The 27,137-nt window shown below is 40.1% G+C and overlaps 1 protein-coding gene across 6 annotated transcripts in view; it reads left to right on the top strand.

Moving 5' to 3' along the window:
- Positions 1-26,096, top strand: part of SEMA6A (semaphorin 6A) — a 134,807-nt gene extending 108,711 nt beyond the window's left edge. For all 6 annotated transcript variants that reach the window (XM_027652479.1, XM_027652477.1, XM_027652478.1 and 3 more), the window contains one exon: positions 22,015-26,096. In XM_027652479.1, the coding sequence (XP_027508280.1) occupies positions 22,015-23,204 (1,190 nt within the window). In that variant the 3' untranslated portion in view covers positions 23,205-26,096. The remainder of the gene's footprint in view (positions 1-22,014) is intronic.
- The last annotated feature ends 1,041 nt before the right edge of the window (positions 26,097-27,137 follow it).

Here is a 27,137-nt window from a genome sequence, read left to right as displayed (position 1 = left end):
ACTGTGTTCCTATACTCTTCCCAGAATACCTGTGCCTACTTCCACCATTGGCACATTTCCTTCTTGCCCTGTATTTTGTCCAGCAGATCCTGACACAACCATGCCAGTTTCTTGCCTTTCTTGCCCAGTTTCTTTCACCTGGGGATCACTAGCTCTTCCATCTTGGACCAGCTAGGTCTAATACAAGCCCTTTGGCCTCCAGTCTCCCTTTGTGATACATACAGAGAATTAGGCATAGAATTACCTAAATTTGCCACTAGAACATACTCAGAGGAAAAGAACCTTTTCTCCTTGGTAAGGATGGTGATGCCCCTCATTGCATCTTGACCCTCATCACTCTCCCAGCTCCTTTTAATCTGTCCACAAAGAGTTTAAAATTGTTCCTTTTAAACAGAGGAGTTAGGTTCAAATAGCTCCACTGCTAGAGAGATGTGAGTCCTTGTTATTCTTCTCCAAGGTGTTCTTAGATCTCTTTTTTCAATCTCTGCTCCGTTGAAGATGTTTTGCTCTGTGTGGACTAATTAAGTACTCAGTGGGTCAGAAGGAAGATGAGTATGAGTAAAACTCACTTGCTGAGTGCTTAGGGCACTCACCAGGGGCAGGAACACACATGAGCTTCAGTCCTTTCTGCTATGAATACTTGATATAAAACACTTAAAATATTAATTGAAATGTGGATTCCAGTCTCTATTGTTCATGCATTTTACATGAAAAACTCATTAGTCAAAAGCATCATCTGTTCCTGGAGAAGCTACTGGCATGCTAGACCTCATGCTTTGCATTGTCTGCCCAAACTAATAGATTACTAAATCATATTCCTTCCCCTCCATCTGACCCAGTGAATCTTGAATTCTCTGCATTGGCTGAGGAGGCTTTCAGCAGGGGGTGATGAGCACACTAACATCTCAGAACAGTCTTCAGAGCTGCATGAACAGCTGCCGGTGGTCTGGACCCAAACCGTGACCTCAGTGCCTGTTATTCACAACAGCCCCAGATACAGGATGCCTCCCACAGTCCTGGGATGTCGGGGTTTCTCACTGAACTCCCCAGGACTGACCTCAAAGAGCCTTCACAGTTCGTAACCATAAAGGCAATGGGCGTCACCTGGCTGGCCCAGCAGAGACAAAGCCTTAAGCATTTTTCCAGTTGAGGAGGCCAGTCAAATTAGGCAGGGGATTCAGTAAAATTTCTTGAGATACCATGGCAAACATTAATCTAGTAGCCTTGGCTTTTAGGCTTGTTGGCAGGAAATGGAATATGAAGATTTCGATTCCCTCAGGCAAAGATACGAACTTGTCTCCTACCTCCCAGCTAATTAGCTTTTCCTATAAAAAAGGGAAAAACTGCGCCTGTTTGAACAATGTGGTTTTTTAGAGCTTGATCCTGTAGACATTCTGGGAGAATAACTGCAAATCTAAACCAAAAAAGAGAATTTCTAGAACCTGATCAGACTTCTCTGTGTGTTAAGCACAGAACTTCTTTGCACTCTGCACACCTGTGGGCTGCTGAGCTTTGGCAGATGAAGAACTTTGGGCGGCTGCAATACTTAAACTCAAAACCGTAACTTTGGGTGCAAGTGACTTACGGTGCTGAAGACGAAAGCTCAGACTCCTAATTCCTATTAAACCCAGTTTGAAATATTATCCTCACTTTTTTTAATTCCTCATCCCTCTCTCTTCAGCTGTGAAAAGACAACTGAAAAAAAGCGGTTTCTGGGTATCACTTGTGTAGAGAGGAAAGAAGGCAGATAAACTTGCATGCCCTCCTGAAGATGTATGTGATTTAACTAGCTCTCCTCTTTCATCTCAGCAATAAATCATTGAGAATGGTGACAGCCAAAAAATAAGACTCTTTTCTCTCTCTGTCCAGTCTGCTAGTAACACTTGTTATTCAAAATGCTTCAGGTGAGAGGACATTTCTTAGAAAATCTAGTGTTCCCTCTTCTGAAAGTAAGTGGTATCTTTCTCTCATCCACCCTGAAAGGGGCAAATGTCATTAAGCAGATTTAAGAAGGAATGAAGGACTGAAGGAAGGATGGATGGATGGAAGGAAGGGAGGGACGGAGGAAGGAAGAAAGGGAGGGATCCTTAAACCCAGCTCTTCTGCTAGTGTCAGACAGGAGAGCTGTGTCAGAAACCAATAGTGGAAAATCTGGCCGTTTATGTACCCAAAGGAATGCAGAGATGTGTATGCATTTTAATGGCACTATTTGTTATGTGTGGGTCCCTGCTTCACAAGTCTTAATAGATGGAAAGCTAGCTCTTAAAAAGCATCTTGTATGCGAGTAGCAGCTTTCAGATGCGCATGCAGCAACAATATTAATAAATGTATAGCTATTGGATTTAATCATTTTCACTTCAATTCACTGACTGATGAGGTGGCTTACATTCCATACTTCCCTCCCCAGGGAGTGATGGTTACCGAAGAGCCTTATGAACACTTGACAGGGTCATTTAAATCTCACACATTCTTTGGTGCCTAATTATGAATATTGACAAAGCTGGAAGCAGTCTACACCAATGAAAACAATGGCGGCAGAGGTGACCGCATGGTTGTTTACCATTACCATCTACATGTGTGTTGTTACTTCTTGCCTTGCCCAGTCAGAGCCAGTTGGCTCCCAAATTGCTATTGAGTTGTTGTTTTAACAGGGCAAAGGAAGGAGTTCTTACACTAAATCAAATCAGGAAATGTTACGCTTACTATCCCTTTATCAAAATTTTGTTTTCACTTTTGCTGTGATTTCTTTTGCTTTCACACATTCACAAAAAAAAAAAATTAACATTTTCTCCTGATTTTGCAAGGTGCTTTGTGTTGTTCTTCATTGGTTCTGTCAAATTCTTTGCACAGTGTTTTCTTTCCTTTTCTGTGCTCGCAAATGGCTCCTTACTGATTGTACTAATTGTATAGAATCCACTTACTGCTTTCTTTTCTGTAACATGGTTGCTTTGATGATGTCACATCCATCCATATGCTTCACTTTTAATTCAGTGCAGGCATCTTGGGGAAGATCTGGGGGGGTGTGAAAAGGGATTCTTTAAAAGGGTTGACTCATGGGAATGTGACATTTGTGTGCCACAGCTTTAGTAGCTAAATATACTCTGGGACTGTTGTTTTGGAGCTACATCACATTTCTTGCCAAGATGAAAATGTGTAGTGCAGCCCATAGGGTGGGAATTATGCGTTGCCATCCCATTGGCATTTTCATTTTGGCCATTAAGGAATCTGCCCTTTCTATTGCAGGGGAAAAAAAAAAAAAAAGAAAACAAACAAAACCAACCAACCAAAACAATGCAAACAAAAAACCATCTCTGATTGGGCAGACTGCACTCCCTTTTCCTCTTCTACTCCCGTTCTTCCCCAGCAAACAAAAATAAACTTAAAAAAAAACACCAAACAAACAAACAAAAAAAAAGAAACAAACAAAAATCCCCAAAACACATGTTCTAGAGTATGTTTACATTTTATTTTCTTTCCTTGCTGTGTTTTAGTGTTGATTTAATTGTGTGTTTCTCACCTTTGTTGAAACAGTTTCCCTAACCTCATTTTCTAACCTTCCCCCCTGCTGCCATTGTACTTGGTCTTCCTTCCTTTGCAGTCACAGTCATGAAGCTCCTCCTGTGGAGCACTCCAAGGCTTTACCCTCTACACCCCAGTAGTGCTGTAGTGCTGTATCTCTCTGTAGTCGTCCTACTAACGAAGGAGGGAGTAGAGATGAACAGCTCTGCAACAGGCCTCCATGAAGAAAACAAAGTGATTTTCTTCAAGAGTAGCTGGCCTTGTGCCTCATTACTCTGCTGCCCTTCTCTGCTGCCTCCTGTCCTTCCCGCCCTCCCTTCAGAAACGCCTCATGCTTTTAAGTCCTGGGTTCATTAGCGCAAATGTAGCCAACAGCCCAGTTTTCTCACTTGCTCCCTAATTGCCTGGAACCCGCCTTTTAATCACAGTTTTGATAAATTGGTTTCAAATTCAGCTTACGATTTAATGGCTCTGCTACAGCTTCTCCACAGCATTCAGGTGGAGTGGCCTGAGCTGGGCACTGAATGACAAAGGTGTAGTGTTGCTGTTAGCGGGCTTTAATGTTTGTATTCCTTCTTGTCTCAGCACTCATTAGGTGAAGATTATGGGGTGGTATCTCCTTTCCTTAACAAGCCTTTTGTCAATATCCATGTAGCAATAGTAAAAAAGCTGATTAAAAGCAGCATGTGATGAACAGTTTACAGAGTTAGGAGTTGCTGGTTTATTTGAATATCAACAGTGGTCCTTTAGAGACAGTATCTATATAGATTTTCGAATCTATATTATTAGTAGTAGTAACTGCAGCTCTTCCTCTGGTACAAAATTGGGCATGATTAGCAATAGTCAACTCCTTTATTTGGAGAGGACTGTGCTCTTGGGGAGCCCAAGAGCTGTTCCTTTCAAAACCTGCCTCAAGAAGATTTTTATATTGTACACAAGTGGCAGTGTTACTAAATTTTACTGTGATTATCACTACTTGAAAGATTTGCCAAGTGCTGACAATGCTTGTCTCTGGAGAGTCTGCAAATGTTCAAGCAGATTCTGTTGCAGTGAGACAGAATTATATGAAACTTCAGGTACAGTTATGATAAAGAACATAAAGTGCTGATATAACAAGATACTTTACAAGTAGACATGAAATGAGAGGGGAAAAAAATCCCTGGCAGAACAAAGCTTCAGACTCTTTTTTTTTGCATAAATTAAGCATCTGTTGTTCACCATGGGAGAGCTGAGTTTTGCACCAGAAGTACATTTGCAGAGTATGTTTTTACACAAAAATATTGTTATATGCTAATATGTACACAGATCTTAAAGATTCAAAGTGTTTTTTAATCAGAGAAAGCAGAGGAACATTGTTATTATCTTGCTGGCATTATGTAATAATTCAGATGAGGAATTAAAGTGGCACAAAATTTGTGAAAACTTAGCTTTTGAATCGGTGTTTGCAGGTCTGATTAGAAGGGCTTGGACTTCATCAGTATCATCATCCTGACACTGTCAGAAGGAACTGACTGATCCTAAGAAAAGTGTAAGGCTAATGGCAGAAGGATTTGCACCATGGTCAGTTCTGCATGGGGGGCCTTGGGAAGAGATGTAAAATCAAAGCATGTGCACCTGGGAGAAAACTAGGCAAACATTGCTATTCTTTCCCATATCTCAAGCCATTGTATGCACAAACAAAACATATTGCAAGTACTTTGCAGATCACTATGTTTTGAGTTCTGAGGAAATAATGAAGATTGAATCAGACCAGATCATTCACTTACTACACGTTTAAGTCTTTTGCCCACAGTCTAGTCAAAGAATGTTGTGAGAAAGGGAGTAGAGAATTTGCCCTGACTCTGTCTCTGATTACATAGTATTTGGCTGAGATTTGGAGTGAGAGGTATGGTTACTCAGAGCTGTAGTGCTTCACAAAGGGATTTTACCTAGACAAGACAAGGTGACTTACTTTTTCTATTAGGATTTAAACAGAGGTTGGTTGAATGAGTCTGTGATAAACAGAGACCTATAGATTTTTTTTCAGAAATGTTCTTAAGTAAATTAGCATCAGCTTACTGTAAACATCCATGTTTCTAGAGGGAGGCCTTATTTATGTTTGTCACATGTACTAGTTGCTTGGTTGAAATACTAAAGAAACCACTTTTTTAGAACAAACAACCCTATATTTGCCTAAAATGGCTCTAATGAGCAACTTGTCCAGGAAAGAAATGTCTCATAGACTAATCACAGCGTACCTACTGTGGAGCACCATTTTAACCTCTGTTTCAGATAAATACCAGAAAGCCACTATTAGCAGTTACATGGGACCAAATTGCACAACGCAGTTTTTAGTGGCCAGATACCTGTGGTACTAAACCAGGCTAATAACTAGCAAACATGCCAGAAGATTGATGACTTCACCACACTGGAATTGCTGGTGTCCTGTGACATGCACCAGAGGGCTGTACAGCCAGAATCAAGGGAACATACCAGACTTGTCCTGAGAAATGACACTGATCCTTCCTCTGTCTGTCTTGCATGTATGAGCTGTCTGCTCCCAGGGCTGCAGACAACTAGTCATCTCAGATTACATCCTCAAGTTCAAACAGTGGCAGTAGAACACTAGATACTAATTAATAAAATGGAAATTTTATATAAAATTCATGAAAGAGGAATGCTGGAAGGATGCTTCTGACAACAGACTTTCTTCAAACTTGTTTTCATTGTGTTTTTGTAAGTTTCTATGAGAACAAGAATAAAGAGAGAGTGTGGAAACAAAGCGTTCAGCAAAGATGTCAGAAACTAAATCCCTGAGCAGGGCCACATCTTTAAGCCAATTTTAGTCAAACATGAGCATTATAATAGAGTATAGGGCAGTGATTTAGAGTGCCTTCTCTGTGACTAAGTCTTCATTTCAAACCTTACGTAAAAAAAAGCTCCAGCTCATTTAATAAAAGATTTTCTATTGTAGCCATTTGAAAGCGTAAGGAAATGAACAAATTTAACTGCAAAAGATAGGCAAGGATAAGTAAATCAAAATAATGGAGGGGCAATATTCCAACACATGCCAGCTGCCTGTGCCACACTTCAGAAATGCCTATACTTCAGCACTGGCACTCACTTAACATTTTCAGAACTGAAAATGTTTCTACATTTCACTAGCAGTACAGATTTCAGATTTAACTAGCACAAGTCAAAGCATGAGTGGTAAGATTAAAACCAAGAGCCATTTGCTGTTTAGTAGCCAAAAAAAAAAAAAAAAGACGTCACTGTATCAATTTGCAACCTCTAGTTATGGAAACAGAGCTCTTATGCTCTTATGCTCCCAAATTACTGGATCCTACAAATAAAAGAATGGTGAAGTTTAAAATAGGTAACATTAAATGTCAAATGTGGCTTCAGGAAACAGCAGGTATCCTTGACCCGTAATTGTCCACCTGCATAGATTTCAAGTCAGGCTATCCATTTCCAGGCTGCAATGAGCAGTAGAAGCTTGTCTTACTAAAACAGAGAAAAACTGTCATTGCCCCAGGACCTTGATCTGTTTTTTCAATAAAAGAGGCCATGTCTAATTTGTCAAGGCAGCTACTCAGGGTTCAGGGCATTAGAGCTATTGTGTGATGGACTAGATCCCCAGCTACATTCATCCACAGTCACCCAGTGAGGACAGCTCGGTGGAGGAACAGACTGCCTCATGTTCTTGTTTGACCCTTGTAGCACTGACATATTTATCAAGAGCTGTGAATTCACTGTAGGATGTACTTGCCCCACAGGGCCACTACTCTATCTGGAAATAGCAAAGCATAACTGGTGGACAGGATGTTGAGTAACACCCAGTTTCATTTTTGTGATGTTTATATTGATTATAGGGAGATGTCGTGCCATACAAAGATGATGAATTGAAAGGGCAGCCTAGCCCTTTAAACAAGAGATTTCTAAAATTGCTTTGAAATTTGAAAATTGACAATCTTGTAGCTGAAAGATATATAAAGCACCTTTTAGGGTTCTTAATGCCAGTATACTATTAAAATGTCAATATGCTGTTAAAGATATTTGAGTGATTCATTTTCCTCATATAAGATGTGCCATAAGTTTCAAATATTGTATTAATTAACCAGTAAGATGTTCTGTAGTAATTTTACAATGACCTAAACACCTACAGTCCTGGTTCAGAGCACTTTTAATACGATCTGTAGTTTAATTACATGCCATGTACAAAACACCACCTACACTTTTCTAATATAGATTATATTTTAGTTAATGGTATCAACATCCCTCTTAGTATGTAGGAAGGATCCCAAATAACTCTTTTCCATTTTTCTTAGTGTTCTTTAAGACTGTAAAAAAGGCACACTTAATTCTTTGTGTCAGCATGGGCTGGTGCTCACTGATCAACAGCATGTCGTTAATTAAAAAATGAAAAACCTGGAGAGGGCATAATTGAGATTTTAAAATTGTAATTTTATTGAACATTAAATAGAGATAACAAATGTCATTGTGTTTTGAAAGCAGTCGTTCCTATGAATTTCCTTAGTTTAGTCAGGTGTTCAGGCAGGTGTTACTTCGAACTTTTTAATAGTCATTTAGTGAGACACTGTAGTCTCTTGTATCTGATTACCATTGCTATTACTTTTTCTAGACTTCAATCATGTGTTCCAAGATTGTGCCAGTAGCTGAGAGAGAGGATAGGGAAAAAATATGCTGTTATTCTCACATTACACAAAAAAGAGTCTTATGGGCATTTTATTGAGAAGTTTTTCAGCAAATAGTGTGAATTTACTATTGTATCAAAAATGTGCATCCTGACATCCCCATGAGGGAGAAAAGAGTTTTGTTGGCCAAGCTGTAAGTTTTTTTTTAAATCTCATTCCCTCATGCCCAGAAGAGACTCATCACAGTTAGGCAACTAAATACACAAACAACTCTGTGTACATTGAGGTGTTCCTAAACCACCAGCTGATAGTCTGACAGCTCTCACTGCCCCAGCAGAGCAGAATAAGTCAGAGTCCCTGCTGAAGTAGATTTTAACAGCTCCATTGGCATTAGAAGAGCTTAGGGCAGTTTATAGAGTAGTTGCTCAGGAAGCATTAAGAGGCATTTCTGGCACAGGTATACAATGCAGCAAACATTTGGAAATGGCTAACAGCACATTCATCACCAACTTTGTGTTGGCCAGGATATTAAACTGTCTTCTACCAGCAACCAAAGATTGCTATCTTCTGTGAAATAAAATCTCAGCTGAAGGTGCAGCTTGATAGCATTGTCACAACTGGGCATAAACTAGACAGTTCTTTCAAATGCCCAACAAGGATTTTTTTAATTGGAAAATAACGCCAGCTGCATGCTGTCAATAACATGCCATCTTGTTCATGTTCCATCCCATTTTACACACAATTGTGATAGAAAATAAAAGAACAGCTGTTATTAAAAAAAAACAGGGAGGGGGTAAGCAGGCACATTTTTGAAGCCCTACAAAGCTACTGCTATTCACTATCATGTTCTTGTAGAAAGAAACAGAGGGGTATTTTTGGAGAGCCTGAAAGATCTGCATTTGCTGAACACAAACAGTACCAGCACAGACAAGGTATTTAAGGGTGTGCAGAAACACCTGACCAGCACTACACCAAAGCCTTCACTAAAATAATTCCAAAAGTCTTTTGAGAAGCACATATGTTCCAAGTGTTTCCTTATTCTTTAAGTCAGAAAATTATACTGAGTTCCTATTTGGAAGAAAGAAGGATGTGTGAGACAGAAGCTACAGTGCTGGGTGAACACTAAGCGCCACTTTATTTTTAAAGACACTAACAGAGGTGGTCTTATCATGTGGTGCAGAAAAGGCCATCGGTAGTTTCGTTGAGCCTGTGGCCAGCACTGGAGAAATTGAATTTCTGCTACAAGCTTTTAGTCCCCATCAAACAGTTCAACAATTCTCGATGTATATTCATTGCTGAATGAATCCCAGTCAGTACTTCTCAAAGAAGGGCACAGAGCAGGAGTGCCCTCTGTCCCTTCTTCTGCCTGCTCTCTGCGCTGAACCTCTTGCATTCACTACAGCCTGCCCAAGGATTTGGGCAATCATGGCTCATAACAAGGAGCATAAAGAGCACTGCTCTTTTTTTGGAAAGAGCATTCAACTTTATCTCTACAAAACAGTAGACTCTATTCAGTGTCTTAAAGAAGTCTTACAGTCCTGCAGCACTTTATATGTTTTTTGTCTAAATATGATCAGCTACAGGCAGTGTCTTGAGGCAGTCATCCAGTAAGACCAATTAATTTTGTGTACGCAGGGGGATTTGTATATCTCAGTGTGCACTTCCAGTCATTGAACTAAATTACTAATATCAAATCAGCAGCTACTTTCATATACCCAGAATCAAGACCTGGAAAGACAAAGTTTATCTCTAGTTGCTCATAGCAAGACAAGTTGATAACATCAGCTGTGCTTCCCTGAAAGGTTTGGTCTCACCTACACTGTGTTTAGAAAAGAGGAGAGGGAATAAATATAGGTCACTGAGGGAAAAGAGATTGTGATGAAATTTTCTAGGGTTCCAATACTAGGAAGAAATGAGGCTTTAACCTCCCACTTAGAAGTTTGTATATCTGTAGATGAGTAAACATCTCTTGAGAGCTAGTCTACAGATGTGAAAAAGCCAGTCACGTTCCTTATTATAGCACCTACATTCGTGTTCATTAACTAGCTGTGCAAACTTCCTGTTTTTCCTGCAGCATTGGAAAATGCTGTGTTAAAGAGCATGAGCAGAAACAAACAACTACAGTAAATCCAGAAAAGTGAAATTTGATCCAGAACCAGAACTGATTGGAAGGCTGGGGGCAACACTACTGTTTGTGAGATATTTGGTAAAGCAAACACAGAGGTATGCTGGACAGTCAAGAGGGTGTCTGGATGGGATTTAAATATATGTTGGAGAGGACACTGGCTTGCCCACACAACTGTGGTTAGATTACTGCTGGCCCCAGGGCAGCTTTATTGGACCTGGGACAGATACCTATTTGCCAAAGTATGTCCTCTCAGATTAAGCTACAGGTTCACCTCATCCAGGGAAGCAGACTGGCCCTAGTAATTACTGAGCGTGTTAAAAAATGCACAAAGGAAACATCCATGAAGTTCTGGCATCAGAGTATAAATGTACATGCATAGCCTGCAAGGTGGGGAGGTGCTAAAAAAATTAGGTTAAAAAAAAGCAAAGAACTATAAGTCTGACATACAGAAAAATGCAAATCACTACTGAAGACAAAAAATTAAGTAAGAGAGAGATCATAGCAGCACCAGGGCAAGAAGTCCACCAGGGAAATATTGTCTTTTACCTCAGGATGTGGCTGGAGTGACTATGCTTGCTTTACTGGACATACTGTGGTTTCAAATTTATGTAACAGAGAAAGAAGTGTGCTGATATTTATATTTGAAGAATAGTGAGATGTCGATGAAGAACTAGCAGTAAAATGAGTCTTGCTGACTGTAGCCAGTGTTTCAAACTCATCGCAATTCCTCAGTCACTTAATGTATCCGTAGGCAGATGAGGCTATGGGATTGCAATATAAACCTAATATCAGATATGTATAAGCTATTTTTTACCTACATCACCAGCCTTGCAAATATTTCTGGAAGAAGTCTTGTCTTGTCTTTTACTGACAAGTGATGGGGGCATGGTTTAATTCTTAAGTCCAGGTCTTTTGACTACACCTGCTGTGTTCACGAGTGTAGGAGAAATGAAGAGTTAATCCACAGCGTTTGCTTTCTATCATGCAATATACAGTGGTAGCATTTTAATGACAGAAGAGGTTTCATCCTTTCTCTGTATAAAAACAGACCTGGTCCAGCCATATTCTAACATGCACCAGCAACCCAGCTGTGGGCAGCAGGACTGTTCCTAAGAAATACAATCTATGTGCATGAATAAACATTGTTGGCTTGGTCACATAGTTGTTCAACAGTTTAATAATAATTTCCAGGGACCTCAGGGAATAGGAAATATAGAGTAATGTCTTATTTAAATGTCTTGAATGTATAATAGATAACTCCTTTGTTAGTTCAGCTGTGATGTGTTCAGTTACGCGAGTAGCTCAAAATTAACATTTATATTTTTGTACCTTTAAAGAAGATCAGAGCTGATGAGGAAACAATTTTCACTTTTAGGTCATATGCAGTATTTGAAATTTAACCTGAATTCTTCCTTAAAGCTGCTTTGAGCTTCAGCCTGCTAAGCAGAGCTGCTAATGTTGACATTTTGCAAACTTCACTTTTCCCTGTTGTGCAGAAAGGCCATAGTTCAAAACAGGCTGTATAAAAGGAGAGGAAAAGCCACAGAATTTCTCAGCGACAGCTTCTCTTTCCTTGACACTGTTCATAAAAACGTCTTCCAGAAAGGCACTGGGCTGTCCAGAATACAAAATGCTCACATCAGGAATAGAAAAAGAAAAAAGAAAGGAAAAAAAAAACACAAAAAACCAACATCCAGCATTTGTTCTGCACCATCAGAGGAGCTCCATGCAGTGAAATGGGAACTGTGAAGATGAGAAATTCACTTTGCAAGCTACAACAACTTCTCTAGAGCCCTGAAATCATGCATATTCAGCCAAACATATGTAAATCTATTTTAACCCAGCTGTGAAAGATCCCCTGAAGTAAGCTAATAAAGAGCAGCTGGATATGTTTAAGCTCATCCCAGGCATAGTAGAAAGGTCCCAGAATGTATACTGAGCTTTTTTTACGTCACTAGAGGAAATGCTGCAGACTTTAAAGGAAATTAGTGTTTTAAGAAGCAAAGCAGCATAAAGTTTGTCTCTGCCGAGACAAACTACAAAAGAATTAATTTTCCTTGACATTTGGATTTTATACTTCTTGTTTTTAACTACTGTGAATGCCTGTGTTTTACTTTTTTGTGAAGGACATGCTATGTCTGCTTCTTGCCATCACACAGGCATCTAAAATTATCATCACTCACTGGGAAAGGGTGAGAGGTGAAGGAAAATACTGAAATCAGGAGAGTTCAAAGTGATCAGTCACTGCATACCACCTGCCAGTGGGACAAAGGTTGTCAAATGCTTTCTAGTGCAGGAGCTGGCCCTGAGCTTAGCCTCTGGAACAAACAAAATTGAGCTGGCTTCAGGACTGTAATGACTTTCATCATTATATTACATATGCAGGAGGTTGTGTCAAACAACCCTTCTCCCATACCTGCAAACTTAATAAACTGGTTTATTTACAGAGATACTACTCAGAAGTAACATCATTAAAAAAGCTTTAAGAGCTTGCTGTTCCAGTCGTTTCAGGTCTACCCTCCCTTTGCTTCACTGAGTGTGACAGTTGTCTGAGCGTGAACTTTCCGGTTTAGATCTTGTCATTTCCATCTGTTATATATAATCCATTGTTTCTAATCTCTCAAATTTCATAAGTGTGAGTTCACAAGGCTATGGTGTGGGTTTTGTGTGGCCACTGTGGCATGCAGAAAAATTATGTTGCAGGCTCATTATCAAACTAAAAACAGATAACTTAAATCCATTCTGAAAATGTTACTTCAAGAGAGTCACAAGTTATCTCATAGGGACATGTTCATCTCTCCTCCTTTTGTAAGTTACAACCATCTTTTTTTCTATGGAGAGTCATGTTGGCAGTCTGTCATGAAAAGTGAAGTGATGTAATTTGAACCAGTCAAAAGGAGAAATAAAACCGCTATTAGAGATCAATTGATGAACCTATCCTCAAGGGATTGTTTCTGAAATAGGTCGAATAAAGGGAGAGAAAACCCTAACAAAGGCTGATCTGATTGCTTAGATACTTTTCAAGACTTTGTTATGTGTTATTTCAGTCACATTATATATCGATTTTGTTTTCACAGTTCTGAACTATGATTTCTCCTTATGCCTCCAATGATCCTCCGGTCTCTTGTAACTGAAGGCTTTTTCTTTATCACCTTCATTATTCTCTCCAAGTGTAGGCATCCACTTTTTCTTTGTTGGGTGTCTCAGAGTACTCGCTCAGGCAACTGGCTTTGAGAGCCCTAGGGTGGAATCTGAGGGGTGATGGATTACTGTTCTCAGCACAGTCATGCAAAACTTAGAGTTGCAGACCTTTACAAGTCAACAATACAGCTTTACTGCGAGAGGAGGGGGAAAAAGCATTTGCCAGCAGGTTTAACTACAGATGTTTGAGTTGATTTTTTTTCTAGCTGGTGACACTGAGAGTCCAGAAAAATGGGTACTGGGTTGTATTGCCCTGAATCAGCAGAATGAGTTCTTGGAGCTGGAATAAAGATGAAGGAAAAAAGCTTACTTATTGTTTTCAAGAAAGCAATTCCATTAAAGTGTCAAACACCAAATCATTGGGATTGTAATATGTTTTGTTTATGTCAAATCTTGAAATTATTCCTTCAGGAAAACATGAGATAAGATCTCAGAAATCCATGGTAGACTCTGATCATTCCTGAATTTTCTATCACTTTAAACCTGGCTGTCCAATCTAAGTTTGTCAGCCTTTTTATTACTAGTTTAAAAAGAGGTAGAAAGCTTGTTTGTACCTGTAGAGATTTTCCCGTCTGAAGTAGTCTGTTAGCAGCATGAGACTGCCTGTAAACATACTTCTGGCACCTGGAAACTCATGTTGAAAACCTATTCAGTGGTATTTAAAAATATATATTCTGAAGCCCATAAAAGTCTTCATTCATAATGGGTTTTTACCAGTGTTTCTTGCAAGCCTAAGGAGAAGAAGATGTACAACAGACAGAGAAGCTTGCACTGAAGAGTGAAATTATCTGCAAAGTTTTCCCCTTAAATAATAACAGTAAAGAAATCATTGTGTCTTTCTGGAAAAATGACTTGTTCTGTAGAAAGTCTCGAGTGATTTTGTAGGTGTTGTAGATGGAAGTAGGTGCATTCCCATTTAGCTAGAGAGGTGAAGTTTAAGGCAGCAATGACACTCCCTTCCTACTTGCTGTTAATGTGTGCTCTAGAGATAAATATTACCTGATTTCCTGATAGTTATTCCCTCACTTCCCTTCCAAAACATCATTCTTCATTTCCCACTTCCATGTTTCAGCTTTGTGTGCCACCGTTTTGGGTTATTACTTTACTAACTCTTCCAGGCAATTTTGAAAAGCTGGGCAGTGACAGCTTCCTGCAGAGCTGATCACAGAGTGATCCTGGTGCACATGGGATGTGGTCTTCCCATTGTCCAGGGTATGCCTCTTGCAGCCATAAATCATTTCAGGGACAAAGATGTCTTTGTCTCCACACTACAGCTAACTGTAGTGCTCAAACTGAAAGGTGTTCATACAGGGGATCTTGTAGTGATTGGACCAGGTACTGCTGTCTGTCCTGTGAGTTTTCCTCACCAACTTCAGCTTGGTTGTGGAACAAGGCAACATCCAAGCTATTGTATCACTAAAACAGCCTCACATTAAGCTATTCAAACTGGGAAGAAGCTAGACTTAAAAGAACGTTACTGTGGGGTTTTTCTTGATGTTCTGCCATTCTTGTCACACAAGGATCACAGGTGAGACAAGGAAATTTAGGCTTCATCATGACATGTTTCTTTTTAAACTGTACAGTATAAAAGGACACAGCTCTTTTGCTAGGCCTCTGGAGTTGAGGTCTTCCTTTCTGCAGATGCCTGTTAATTGCTGTTCTCTTGAGACATGCACCTTACTTCAGATCTCTTTCCAGGTAGAAGTTTGATCAGTACTTTTCAGCTCCAACTTTTCAGCAGGTTTAACTCACTTTCATATACTTCTGAGAAGATAAGTCAAAGACTTTAGAGAAGTCAAAGAAAAAGTAAACCTTTTGTGTTTTCATGAAAGGAAGTTTGTCTGGTTTAATGTAATTTATTACTGAAAAATTTGCTCTGGCTTTTTTTTTTTTTAATTACTTTATCATCCTTTGAATGCTCATAAAATTGATTGTTTTATCACTTGTTCTATTGTCATCTCCATTCTAAAATTGCATTACCAGGTCTGTGTTTTGTTAGGTCTTCCCTTTGGCTCTTCTCAAAGGCAGATAGTATGCTTGTCCTTTTCCAGAGCTCTTCTTACTTATATTACCTCCAGTGTTGTCCAAGATACTGTACAATGTCTAGAAATTGCTTTGGCTAGCTCCTTAAGCTGCTGGGAACAGATTCTATTAGACAATTTGAAAATGTCGACATTATCTAAATATGTTTGCTTTTTTCTCTCTATCATGGTCAACACTTATTCCCTGACTTTGTTACATTTCTGATCACAGATCAGAGTGGGGAATTTTGTTGAAAAGTGAAGCAGGAAAAGAAGTAAATAATTAAGTCTCCATGTCTTGCCTTATCTATCCTCCTTTATTGAAAATTTTTGTGTTGATATTCATTATTCTTTTTTAGCTCTGCACATGCCATATATTCTTTAGAATGATGAACTTTGTTCCTGTGTGATTATTTCATCCTAATTACATTTCTGCCCTTTGAATTTCTTTCCTATTAGGATTAGTTGGGAGAAGAGCATGCCTAGAATAGCTTCAGCAGCATTTTCATACAGTAATGTTTTCAGCCCTGTGCACATCTTGCTTTTTAATTTGTTGGGTTTTTTAGCACATATACTGTCCTAACCCTTAATACTTTTGTTAAGAAAAGCCTTACTTTTTGTTAAGAAGCAGCCTCACCTTCCAGCTTATGATAATCTAGTATACAGGAGATCTATATCATTGTATAACCTCTGGTCTTTTCTGTCTTATTTTTACCCAGAGACATGCCACAAGTCTGCTCCTTTTCCAGAACTTTAGAAAAAGTATATGTATTATTGACATAAAATGTAATGTCTCCTTGCTTTTTCCCCAACTACCTTTAGTGAACAAGCTAGATCAATGCTCTTCATGTGATTCATCCAAGCACTAGCTCATTTTAGAATTTAATCACTTTGAAGGTTTGGAAATATTTTTCTAAATGTCCTCTTACCAACCAGCCAGCCAAAACAGTTTACCTTACCTACCAGCTCTGCGGAAGAAGGAATGAATTATGTATAGCAGAACAATGCAATACCATATCAGGTCTTCTCTCTCATTAGATGAGAAAGAAGAGGTGATTTTGCGCGTTCCAGGCTGTTACAGTACCAGGTGTAAAGAAAATGAATGGTGAGGTTAGGAGATGCAGACAAAAAGACACAGGATGAAATTACAGAAAGTTAGTGGAGGAGGAAGGATCAGGTTGTCTGTGAGAATCAGAATGGCCATGAAAAGGGGAGAATATCGAGTGACTAGACTGGCTATTTTAGTAGCTAGAAATAATAATGCATCACTTGTAGGAAGACCCTGAACTTGTAAGCCCAGCTGTGACTTGTAAGGAAGAGAGCTTGACTTAAATGGAAGACTTCAGGGAGGTTGGTAAATGCCAGCATGTTTGTGGCATTAGTGACATGTAAGGTCTGATCCTTGAAGGTGCAAATATTTAATGTCATCTGCATCTCTGTAAGATTTTCAGTTTTACTGTTATCATCTTTACCACCACATATCTCCCGAGTATAATGTTAATGTAGGTAACTCTGTCAACACTGTCCCTTTCCAAAGAATAGCTTGTTGTTATCCCTAGTGATGTCTCACTACAGAAAACAGTTAGGAGTATGAAGTAAGCAATGTATTTTCACTTTTGAAAATTATATACCTTGCAAACAGGAAAGTGCTAGACATAACACTTTAAAAGTATTTAATTTAGAATAATAGTTTTATAATTAAATAAGATAAAAATGATGTGATGATAATTATATCAAACATATTTTACAGTCCCATTCCATTATATTTTATGCAGCCAGCCCAGTCTGTTTTGCAGTACATGATGTCTTAGAAGTATGTCAGATAACATATAGCTGTAAGATTTTTTTAACAGCAGGTATTTCCTCAAAAGTGAGAGTCTGAATACTTTACTTAACTTTCAAAAATGTAAGCCCTACATTTTTCTGATTACTTTCTCCTTTCATTTTAATTCCTTGAATAATGAGTGCAAATGAATGAGCCGTGGGGTCTGTGTTGTTCTTTAAGAACTGTGGGATAGGTAAAAGCACATGCAGTGCAGTTTGTAAAGCAGCATAAACACTGTCCTGTCTGTTTGCTTCAAACTGGCTTGTTTGGGATCACACGCCTGCTTATTCATCCCAGTCTGTGAAGGCAGTTACTACTGATGTTAGGGGCTTGAGATACTGATAGACAATAACCACAATTATCAGCCCATTTTGTATTAAATTCCAACCCCTCACCCCCCACCTGCTCTATGCTCATGCCAGTAGAATGCTGAACATTTTTCCTACTTTTTCATTACTTAGTTTTATCTATTCCATTAACACTAATGCAGCGTCAAATCTCACCAATTTTATTTTATTTACATTGAAGTTAGTGGGATTGCTTGCGTAACTAAAGATACATGGATGTGATCCCTGTAAAAAAATAAATTATATCATTAACCTGGCATCATGTCCAGAGAAGATCCACCTGCCTAGAGCAAAACCACTAATGTTAAATATTCTGTAGCATAGAAAACATAATAAACATCAGGAAGGTTTGAGTTCCAGCGGAACTAGCTGGAATCGGGCTGTTTTAAGACCATCATAAATTTATGCAGATAAAACACCTGCAGCATGCACAGTCTCATTCCAGCTACCCCTCCCATGAACACAAATGATTATTCAGTCTGGACTGTGTGGTAATTTTGTAACGTGAGTGCTAATGATTTGATATCTGTTGGTAACCTAAAACTGAAGATTTCATGTTGCTTTTGTATGCAGTGATGCATGTTTCTGTTTAAGGCTATCACTTGCAGAGTAGGATTTAGCCTAAAGCAGAAGGCTAAGAGTGTAGAACTTGAAGTTTGTCTTAGCCAGTAGGAAGTGTCAGGCACGAACATGAGTTTTAAGCTATTTCATTGCATCCTATCACCAGATACCTGAGAGAGAGAACAGCACTTTTCCTCTCCCCTCTCCACCATGAGGAAGTTGTACACAGCCATGTGGTTGACCCTGAAACTAGCTCAGTTGATTAGAACATGGTACTACTGGTCATGGGTTTGATTCCTGTATGGGCCATTCACTAAAGAGCTGGACTCGATGATCTTTGTGGGTCCCTTTCAACTCAGAATATTCTGTGATTCTGAAGTCTCCTCTTCTCTAAGCTGAACAAATCAAATATCTTCATCCACTCCTCATAAGTGATGCCCTGTAGTCTTTTCACTCCTTTGGACACATTCCAATATTTTTATACAGTTGGCTCTTTTATCTACCAGGACATGTTGTTGACTCATATTGAGTTTACCATCAACCAAAACTGCCATTTCCCTTCCCACAGGGCGGCACTTCAGCCTCTTGTTCACAGTCTATACTGTAAAGTCTTTAATAACAGGATATTAGAATAACAGCATCATAGAATCATTTAGGTTGGAAAAACCTCTGAGTTCACTGAGTGCTACCATTAACCTAGCACCACCATGGTCTCTGTTAAACCATGTCCTCAAGTGCAATGTGACAGCAGTGACACACACTTTTCAAACAATTCCAGGGATGATAATTCCACCACTTCTCTGGGCAGCTTGTTCCAATGACTGACCATCCTTTCAGTGAAGAATATTAAGTTACTAAGATATGACTTTTCCCTCCATGAACCCATGCTGGCTTTGACTGTAGGTGCTTGCACCATTAGGTGGGCACTTGTTGCCAAATACTCTGAAATTACTGGGATAAATAAAACTCTCTAACACCATCATTTTAGCATTAGAAAGCAAGGCATTACCTTAATTCTGGCCAGAGGTGTGTATGTAAGACTAACAGAGTTCAGTCAGTCCCACATAGACCCCAATACATAATTTATCTACCCATTTTTACATTTTTAGCAAACAGTTAAGTTAATTTTCCTTGGTTCTTAATTACATAATTCTCTTTCATTAGTTAGTATTCTACTTCCTATTAGTTATTAATTTTTTGCTTTTTTATAATAATTAGGTCACATCTTTAGTCCTTTTAGTATCTTTGTCTTGGAAAGGACTTTCCATCACATATATTGAGTCTTTGTTAGCCTTCTTCTTTATCTGCTGATTTCTGCAAAAAGTCCTTGCAGTTCATAAATCTTGGGTTCCAGATGTCCAGCTTCAACAATACATCTTTCTCTCTCCTTAGCTTTGTTCACTGAAGCGTATCAAGGTTAACCTTTAACAAAACTTATAGTTTCAGTACTTTTCCTAAGCTATGTTCCCACAAAAGTAGCTCATGACAACTTCTTGCTAAATGCTGGCTTGAAGTGATTTAAGACCTAACACAGCATCTATGATTAATTAATACAAGTAATCAAAAGGTTAATTAAAGCTATTAAAAATTAGACAATTATATCATTTCCAACACACTGAGTGGGGATTTTGAGTCTTTTTCGTGCAAAGAACATTGGACTTGAGTGCCCAAAGGGGCATATCTGAGAAGTTTGTTCATGAAAGGTGTCCATGAAATTAGGCTTTTTAAATATCTGTATCTGTAACTGATTCTCCAGTTAATGACTGCAGTTTTACAAGTGTGAATAAATTTGGTCTCAAAATGCTGCAGGGTCTACCACGTAAATATCAGCAGGTGAAAGTCCACAGGAGACCAACACATTTGCAGTGAAATATTGTTTTTGCTGACTGTGCTGTAACCACTAGTCTGGGCTTCTACATACAGCAATTTTCTACATGGATTTAAATTACAGAGCTAGGTTTTGCTGCTGCTTGTTAAGCGCTGATGACAAAGAATAGAAAAATCTGCCTCTTAAGAAGCTGCTGGGCTTTAAAAGAGGGTTCTCTTAGAAACACTTAATTTGAAGATTGTTTCTAATTATATATTGTTTTCTGAGATTTACTTTCCTGCCCTTACATTTTTACTATTAAGATATTTATATGGATACTGGATCTTATTTTCTTAAGTGATCATCCACTCTTGATAATTATTCACCTTGCAAAATCATAATCCTCTATATTGTCATAGCACAATAATGTCTGTGGCAACCAGCTGTGATGTCTCATGCAAGTGCTTATGATTTCAAGAGCTTTGCTTTTAAATATAAAGTTCCTGACTTGTAAGCAAATATCCCTTGTCCAGCTAAATGCTGCAATTAATTTGGGACAGAAAAATAGGAACAATGCTATATCTAGCCAGAATATATATAGAACAATATATATATAGAACAATACTATATCTACCTGTGGGGTAGAGGTAGCTTTTCAATGCTCTTTTAACATAGTTTGCTGAGGAGCATTTTGGTTCTAATTCTGGGCTGTGAATACCTTCTGTATCAAATACATGAAAAGACATTATTTTAGAAGAAGTCGATTTACAACATGAAAGTTTTGTATCTTCATGAAGTCTCAGGAGAGCCTTGGAGGTATATTTTCTGTCTTGCAGTCTCTTGCTGAGCATGTGGAGTTTTAATGCCCTGGCACTTAGGTCCTCTCTGGAGAAAGAGGTGGGAGAGATGTTCCTTCAGTTGCTTGTCAGACTGTGGCTGCTCCATGTTAAGCAGTAAGAACAAAACCAGAAATGAAAAAAAGCAAACTACAGGCTTTGTGCTTGTGTTTCATTAGTGCTGCTGGCTTCGTGCCCAACTATATCAGAAAAAAAAAAAGAAAACAAACTACTTTCTTCAGAAATTCAGAGTATTCATTAATGCTGCATTAGGGACTTCAGATGGAGGAGATGCACTCTGCCAAAGACACCTTCTCAGACAGCAGGTGCTCAGAGGGCCAAGTAAGATTTGACAATGACCTGACCACAGCACAGGACCACAAGATGAGGCACTCAGATGAGAAAGCATAGGCTTCAGCACAGAGGTCAACCTATTCATGTGTTTAGAAAGGAGACAGCTTTTAAAATTAAAATAGCAAGGACAGTCATCTAGCAGGCTCAGTAAATTTCAACACTGTGCTCTATCGTTCATAGTTACTTAAGCATCCTCCTGAAGCTCAGGCATGTGACACTGACTTAAAAAACATATGACAAAGATAACAGAAGGAAGAGCAGAGAACGAAGCCTTAAACAGTGTGGGATGCACCTCTCTGGTATTTGCAGAGATTCTATCTCCTCTCCTCCTTTTAGAGGTTTTTCAACGTGAATGGCTTACCATAGTAAAAATAAGAGGGTATTAGACAAGGAGATATCAGAAAGAGGGAGGCAAGGAATGAGCCGTGTGTCAGAGGAGCAGAGCTAATAGCTCTGATCTGCTGAAGTTAGTGTGAGTTGTCCAGGGCCAGGATTTCAAACCAATTGCACTTGCCCTCTCCCTTCCCAAACTTTGTAGTCTCCAGCTCCAGATTTGAAGGCTGTACTGAAAAGTCAAGGCTGCACATGCAAGATGTGGCTGACAGGTACAGTATGTCTCCAAATTTGGGCAACCTGATAAACAAAATCACCTTGCAAAACAAAAACTAACCTCCCAGAGGCATGCCTTTAAATGAAGTAGTTAATGATAAGTTGCTTCCCCCACCTCCCTGTTCCTCCTTTGTCCTTAATTTGTTTAATCACTGTATGCTGTTTATTGCAGGAGTGATTCGAGAGAGTTACCTGAAGGGTCATGATCAGCTGGTGCCAGTCACCCTGTTGGCCATTGCTGTTATTCTTGCTTTTGTCATGGGGGCCGTGTTTTCGGGAATCATAGTGTACTGCATTTGTGACCATCGCCGCAGAGACATGGCTGTTGTGCAGAGGAAGGAAAAGGAGCTGACCCACTCCCGACGTGGCTCCATGAGCAGCGTTACCAAGCTCAGTGGCCTCTTTGGGGATGCTCAGTCCAAGGAGCCAAAGCCTGAAGCTATCCTCACGCCTCTGATGCACAATGGCAAGCTGGCTACCCCAGGCAGCACTGCCAAGATGCTAATCAAAGCTGACCAGCACCATCTGGACTTGGCTGCCCTGCCAACCCCTGAGTCCACCCCAACCCTGCAACAGAAGAGAAAGCCCAGCCGAGGCAGCAGGGAATGGGAGAGAAACCAGAACCTCATCAATGCCTGCACAAAAGATATCCCCCCAATGGCCTCACCAGTGATCCCAACTGACCTGCCGCTCAGGGCTTCTCCCAGCCACATCCCCAGTGTTGTGGTCCTACCCATAGCCCAGCAAGGCTACCAGCATGAGTACGTTGACCAGCCAAAAATGAGCGATGGGGCTCAGATGTCTGCGGAGGACCAGAATGCCACTCTTGAGTACAAAACTATCAAGGACCACCTCAGTAGCAAAAGCCCCAGCCATGGGGTTAACCTGGTGGAAAATCTTGACAGCATGCCACCAAAAGTACCCCAGCGGGAAGCTTCCCTCGGGCCCCCAGGGGCCTCGCTGTCACAGAGTGGCCTGAGCAAGCGGCTGGAGATGCACTCTTCTGCTTACAACGTGGACTACAAGAGAAGCTACCCTACAAACTCACTCACAAGAAGTCACCAGGCATCAACTCTCAAAAGAAACAACACTAACTCCTCCAACTCGTCCCACCTCTCCCGCAATCAGAGCTTCGGCCGGGGTGACAACCCACCACCAGCCCCGCAGCGAGTGGACTCGATACAAGTCCACGCTGCTCAGGCACAGGCTGTGACTGTATCTCGGCAGCCAAGTCTCACCACCTACAACTCACTGACAAGGTCAGGTTTGAAACGCACGCCCTCGCTAAAGCCGGACGTACCTCCCAAACCTTCCTTTGCTCCTCTTTCCACATCCATGAAGCCGAACGATGCATGTACATAATCAGAGTGGGGGGGGGAGTGGGGCAAGGACAGCAATTAAGCAGAAGTTGCCCTTGAAAGCCAGTGTTCTGCAACTGTCATCACTCGCTCCTCTGAGAAGATGGTGGTTGCAAGCTAAAAATGTGTTGGATTTCTGCTCTCTGGGAAAAGTGGAATATTTTTTTAAACCCGAGCCATATGACCCATGGTTGAAGGTTTCAATTGCAGGACTCACCCCCACAACCTGCCAGTTCTTTGCTCAAAACACTAATCCTCCATCACAAACACTGAGCCAAAAGCACACAGGTGAAAGATGACTGTGACATTTCACCCCCTCACCCAAACTGCACAGTGCATTCCTGAACTGGGAAAGAGTGCTCTGAAAAGCAAAACAAATGTAAAAAACAAACAAATGGGGGGGAAAAAAAAGAAGGAAAAAAAAGAAAAAAAATCAATTGATAAAGCTAACTCTGACTTAACAATGGCAGAAGTTTACTACTTGCAGGTACTGTGAAATGATGCCCATCAGTGTTACACCCATTCGGTCACAACAGTTAAATGCCGGGTTGGGCAAACTATGTCATAGATTTCCTCTACTCTTCTCTTTTAATAAATAACACTTGACTGTTAACACAAGTAACTCCTCTTATTTATTGTTCAACTTTTGTTTTTCCTAAAGAACTGACCTGCATATCATCCTGTGAGCAGCTTTTCAGAGAAGTACCTTGAAAATTACACCTATTTAACGTGAATCTCATTAACTGGAGTAATTAGAACTCTTTTATTTTTCCAAGAAATTTACTGAGCTAGATAAGTTGGAGCTGGAATTCTGAACTTTGTGCCTGGACTGCCTGGTTAGCTGAAAAAAAAGGGGATATCTATTTAAGTCTCTCAGCTAATTAGCTGGCTGGGCCTCTGACCTAAGACAGCAACAAATACTGCGAGTTCATAACTTCTAAAGCAACTGCAAGAGAAACTTAAAAGCTGCACATCTGTGCACCATTGCTATCAACATGGCTTTGTCAGTAGCTAATACTTTCTGTGAAGGCACCAGCTTGTGATGTGCCATCTCATTTCACCTTGCATGTGAGACGGCAAACAAAATCCTCAAACAGTGTGAACTAGCTAATATGCCGGCTGTTACCATGCATAAATTATGGTCTTATCACACGGGTTTTTCGTGGGAATATATCTGTGAATAGCCTGTTTTCTTCCACATGTAAATTTGTGCCTTACACCCTCAGTTGTGTATATTTGTGAGCTGTAGTATGTAAAACCTTTTTCTTTTTCCCCTTTGAGTAATGCAAATATTTATTGATCCTTCCTCCTCCACCAAGCCCCTTCAAAAACTGGAGTAAAGACATTGAAAGAAGAACGTGGTGGTTATTTTGTCATAACCCCACATCCCTAAAGAAACTAGGCTAGCACCATACCCTCCACTGCAGTTTGACTTTCTAGCTGTGCCAAGTCCTCTCTCAAAACCACCCACAAGTGGTGATGCTCCCAATACACCATGCTGGGGGTTCTGCCTTGCCCCACCTCCTGCTCCCCTTTTACAGCATGGAGATCATTCTCACTGGGCAGCAGGGAAATGACTAATGATGTCCACGGAGCTGGTATGTCCCCTGGCCAGGGATGAGCACCGGTGAGAGGGGCCAAGCCCTGCGAAAGCCCAGCCGCACATCCTGCTGCCTGCAGGGCACATGGAGCTAGGACAGGCAGGCAGGCTCCTGCTGTAGCTACCTGCTGCTCCAGAAGGATGCTGCATATACTTCTTTGGGGAAAAACGCGGGGTTTTTTTCCTTTGTTTCTTTTGTGTGACTGTGCATGTAGCTAGTGTGGGAGTGTGTGCGCGCCCAGGTGTGTGCGTGTGTGTGTGTGTGCGCGCGCAGGTGTGTAAGTTCCTTTCCAGTCTTTCAGTTTATGCAAAAACGTAGTTGTGTTTTTAATCTGTTACAATAACTGTGTCAACATACTGTAGAAAAATGATGGGGATCGCTTCTAAGCTTTTTATATATATATATATATCTACTGAACAGTATGTTCGAGTAAGGTGGTTGTTTCTGTTTCAATTTGTTTTTTAAAATTTTATACTTCCATTTGTTTTTCAGGGTTTTGGTTTTGTTTCTGAATGATTGAAAAGATCGATTTTAAGTCCGTTAGTTTATAGATGGTATATATAAGGTCTGGATAGTCTACACCAAAGTGTGTAACAAGGGTGCTTGCATGTTCTTTCATTTCATCATGGCTTCTTTTATGAAACAGTTTTGTTCACCCGTAGTGAACTATGCAGACTGGAGTAGATAGATCTGTATCCAAAGCAATGTTGTTGTTTTAATAAAAACAAACAGAAAACCCTTTGAAAACAGTAGGTAGCAAGGTAATTTTTTTTAAAAGAACCAACTCACAACCTTTTCACCAAGCTCCAAACCCCTGAAGCACCAAACACGCAGGTTCCCTTGATATTATCCCTCAAAGCATTCTCCCAAAACATAGAGATGAATAATCACGGCAACAGCTTGTGCAGCGATCTGCCTTTGCAGTGTACACCACAGTTAATGAGTTGACCTTGAAATGTGCATTTCGTACTTGGTGGGTCTTCTGTTTTCATCCTTTCCCACCCCCAGTTCCCTTCCACCCTCTGTTTTGAGGGGTTCATGAACCTATGTGTGCCTTTGCTTTCCACCCTTGCTATACACTGGTAGATGCAACAAATTCAGACTCTCATTTGTTGTAAAGTTGTAAAGTATTGTGATGTCACCAGTTTCCCTTCATTTCCACTTCCCCCTAACATATGATTCACAACTTAATGTCGGTTGTAAAAAAAAAAGGCAAGAAAGAAAAAAAAGGAGGAGAAATGGGAAATAAAAGCTCTTGATTACATATGGTAATAAAACCAGACTGTTCTACTTTGTTTCTTGTTTCCAGCTTCTGTTGTTTCTACAATGATTTATCCTTTTCCTTTAAAAATACAAACAAATGCAATGCTGATCATTTAGGTTATAGTGAGAAAGAAATTTGTTACTTTCTGCCTCTTAAAGAAGATGAACTTGAATGTAGTGGTGCTGATAATTAAAAACTGAATCACACATTTGCTCTCCCTCTATTCATATTTTGCATTTTCTTTTTATAAGCTTGTTCATTGTCAAATATTTATGGCAGACTTAATAGTTTGAAAGATCAAGCACACATGGTCCACCAAAATAGATCATAGAGATGTGACTTCATCTCCAGACTTTACCTATCAATAACGGAGGAGCCTGTATTTTCTTTTAGCTGCATAAATCTGTTGTGCTTCCTAGGCCTGATTTAAAGGATGATGCCTTGAGACTAATTCTGCAAGAAAATAGTAGAAAACAGATAACAACAAAAGAGTGTAAAATCACCCTAGTCCTGGGAGTCACTGAAACATAGCTGCATTCTCCACATTTATTTTGTGTAAATGGGGATCACTTATGCACAACCATTACCAACAGTACAGAGAAACGCTTGGTTATGTTTGTAACTGGACTTAGTGGGTTTGTTTTGTGAGAGGAACAGGCAATGTGAGAGTGTGATCCCTTAGAAACAAGGGATCTAATCCAGTAATCTACCCTTCCTCTGATCATGTTTGGGCTTTTCTGCCCTGCCAGTACACCCTGTTCTGGATCTGGAGCCCTCCTGATATGTGTTGCATATGTGACATGCAAATGCAGAGCATTACTAGTACCGTTTTTCAGTGCCTTCCCCACATATTCACCTGTTTTTTTCTCAGTTCAGGCTCCCTTCAAGCTGGGCACACTAGCATGCAGGTATGTGGTGTGGATGCAGGGAGGATGTCTTCCAGGACTGGGGTGTGCCCCAAGTAATGCTAAAGGACCTGCTGGTCTGGGGACTCAAAGCACTCTACAGTCACACAGTGCTCCATGCTCTGCTGCATTTGACCTGCACACTCCCAGAGGTGCAGTAAATGGGA

Source organism: Corapipo altera, unplaced genomic scaffold (genome assembly GCF_003945725.1).
Source record: "Corapipo altera isolate COAL_440 unplaced genomic scaffold, ASM394572v1 61286, whole genome shotgun sequence".
Classification (NCBI taxonomy): Eukaryota; Metazoa; Chordata; class Aves; order Passeriformes; family Pipridae; genus Corapipo; species Corapipo altera.
The sequence above is the reverse complement of the archived record's forward strand: the minus strand, read 5'-3'. Positions and strand labels throughout refer to the sequence as shown.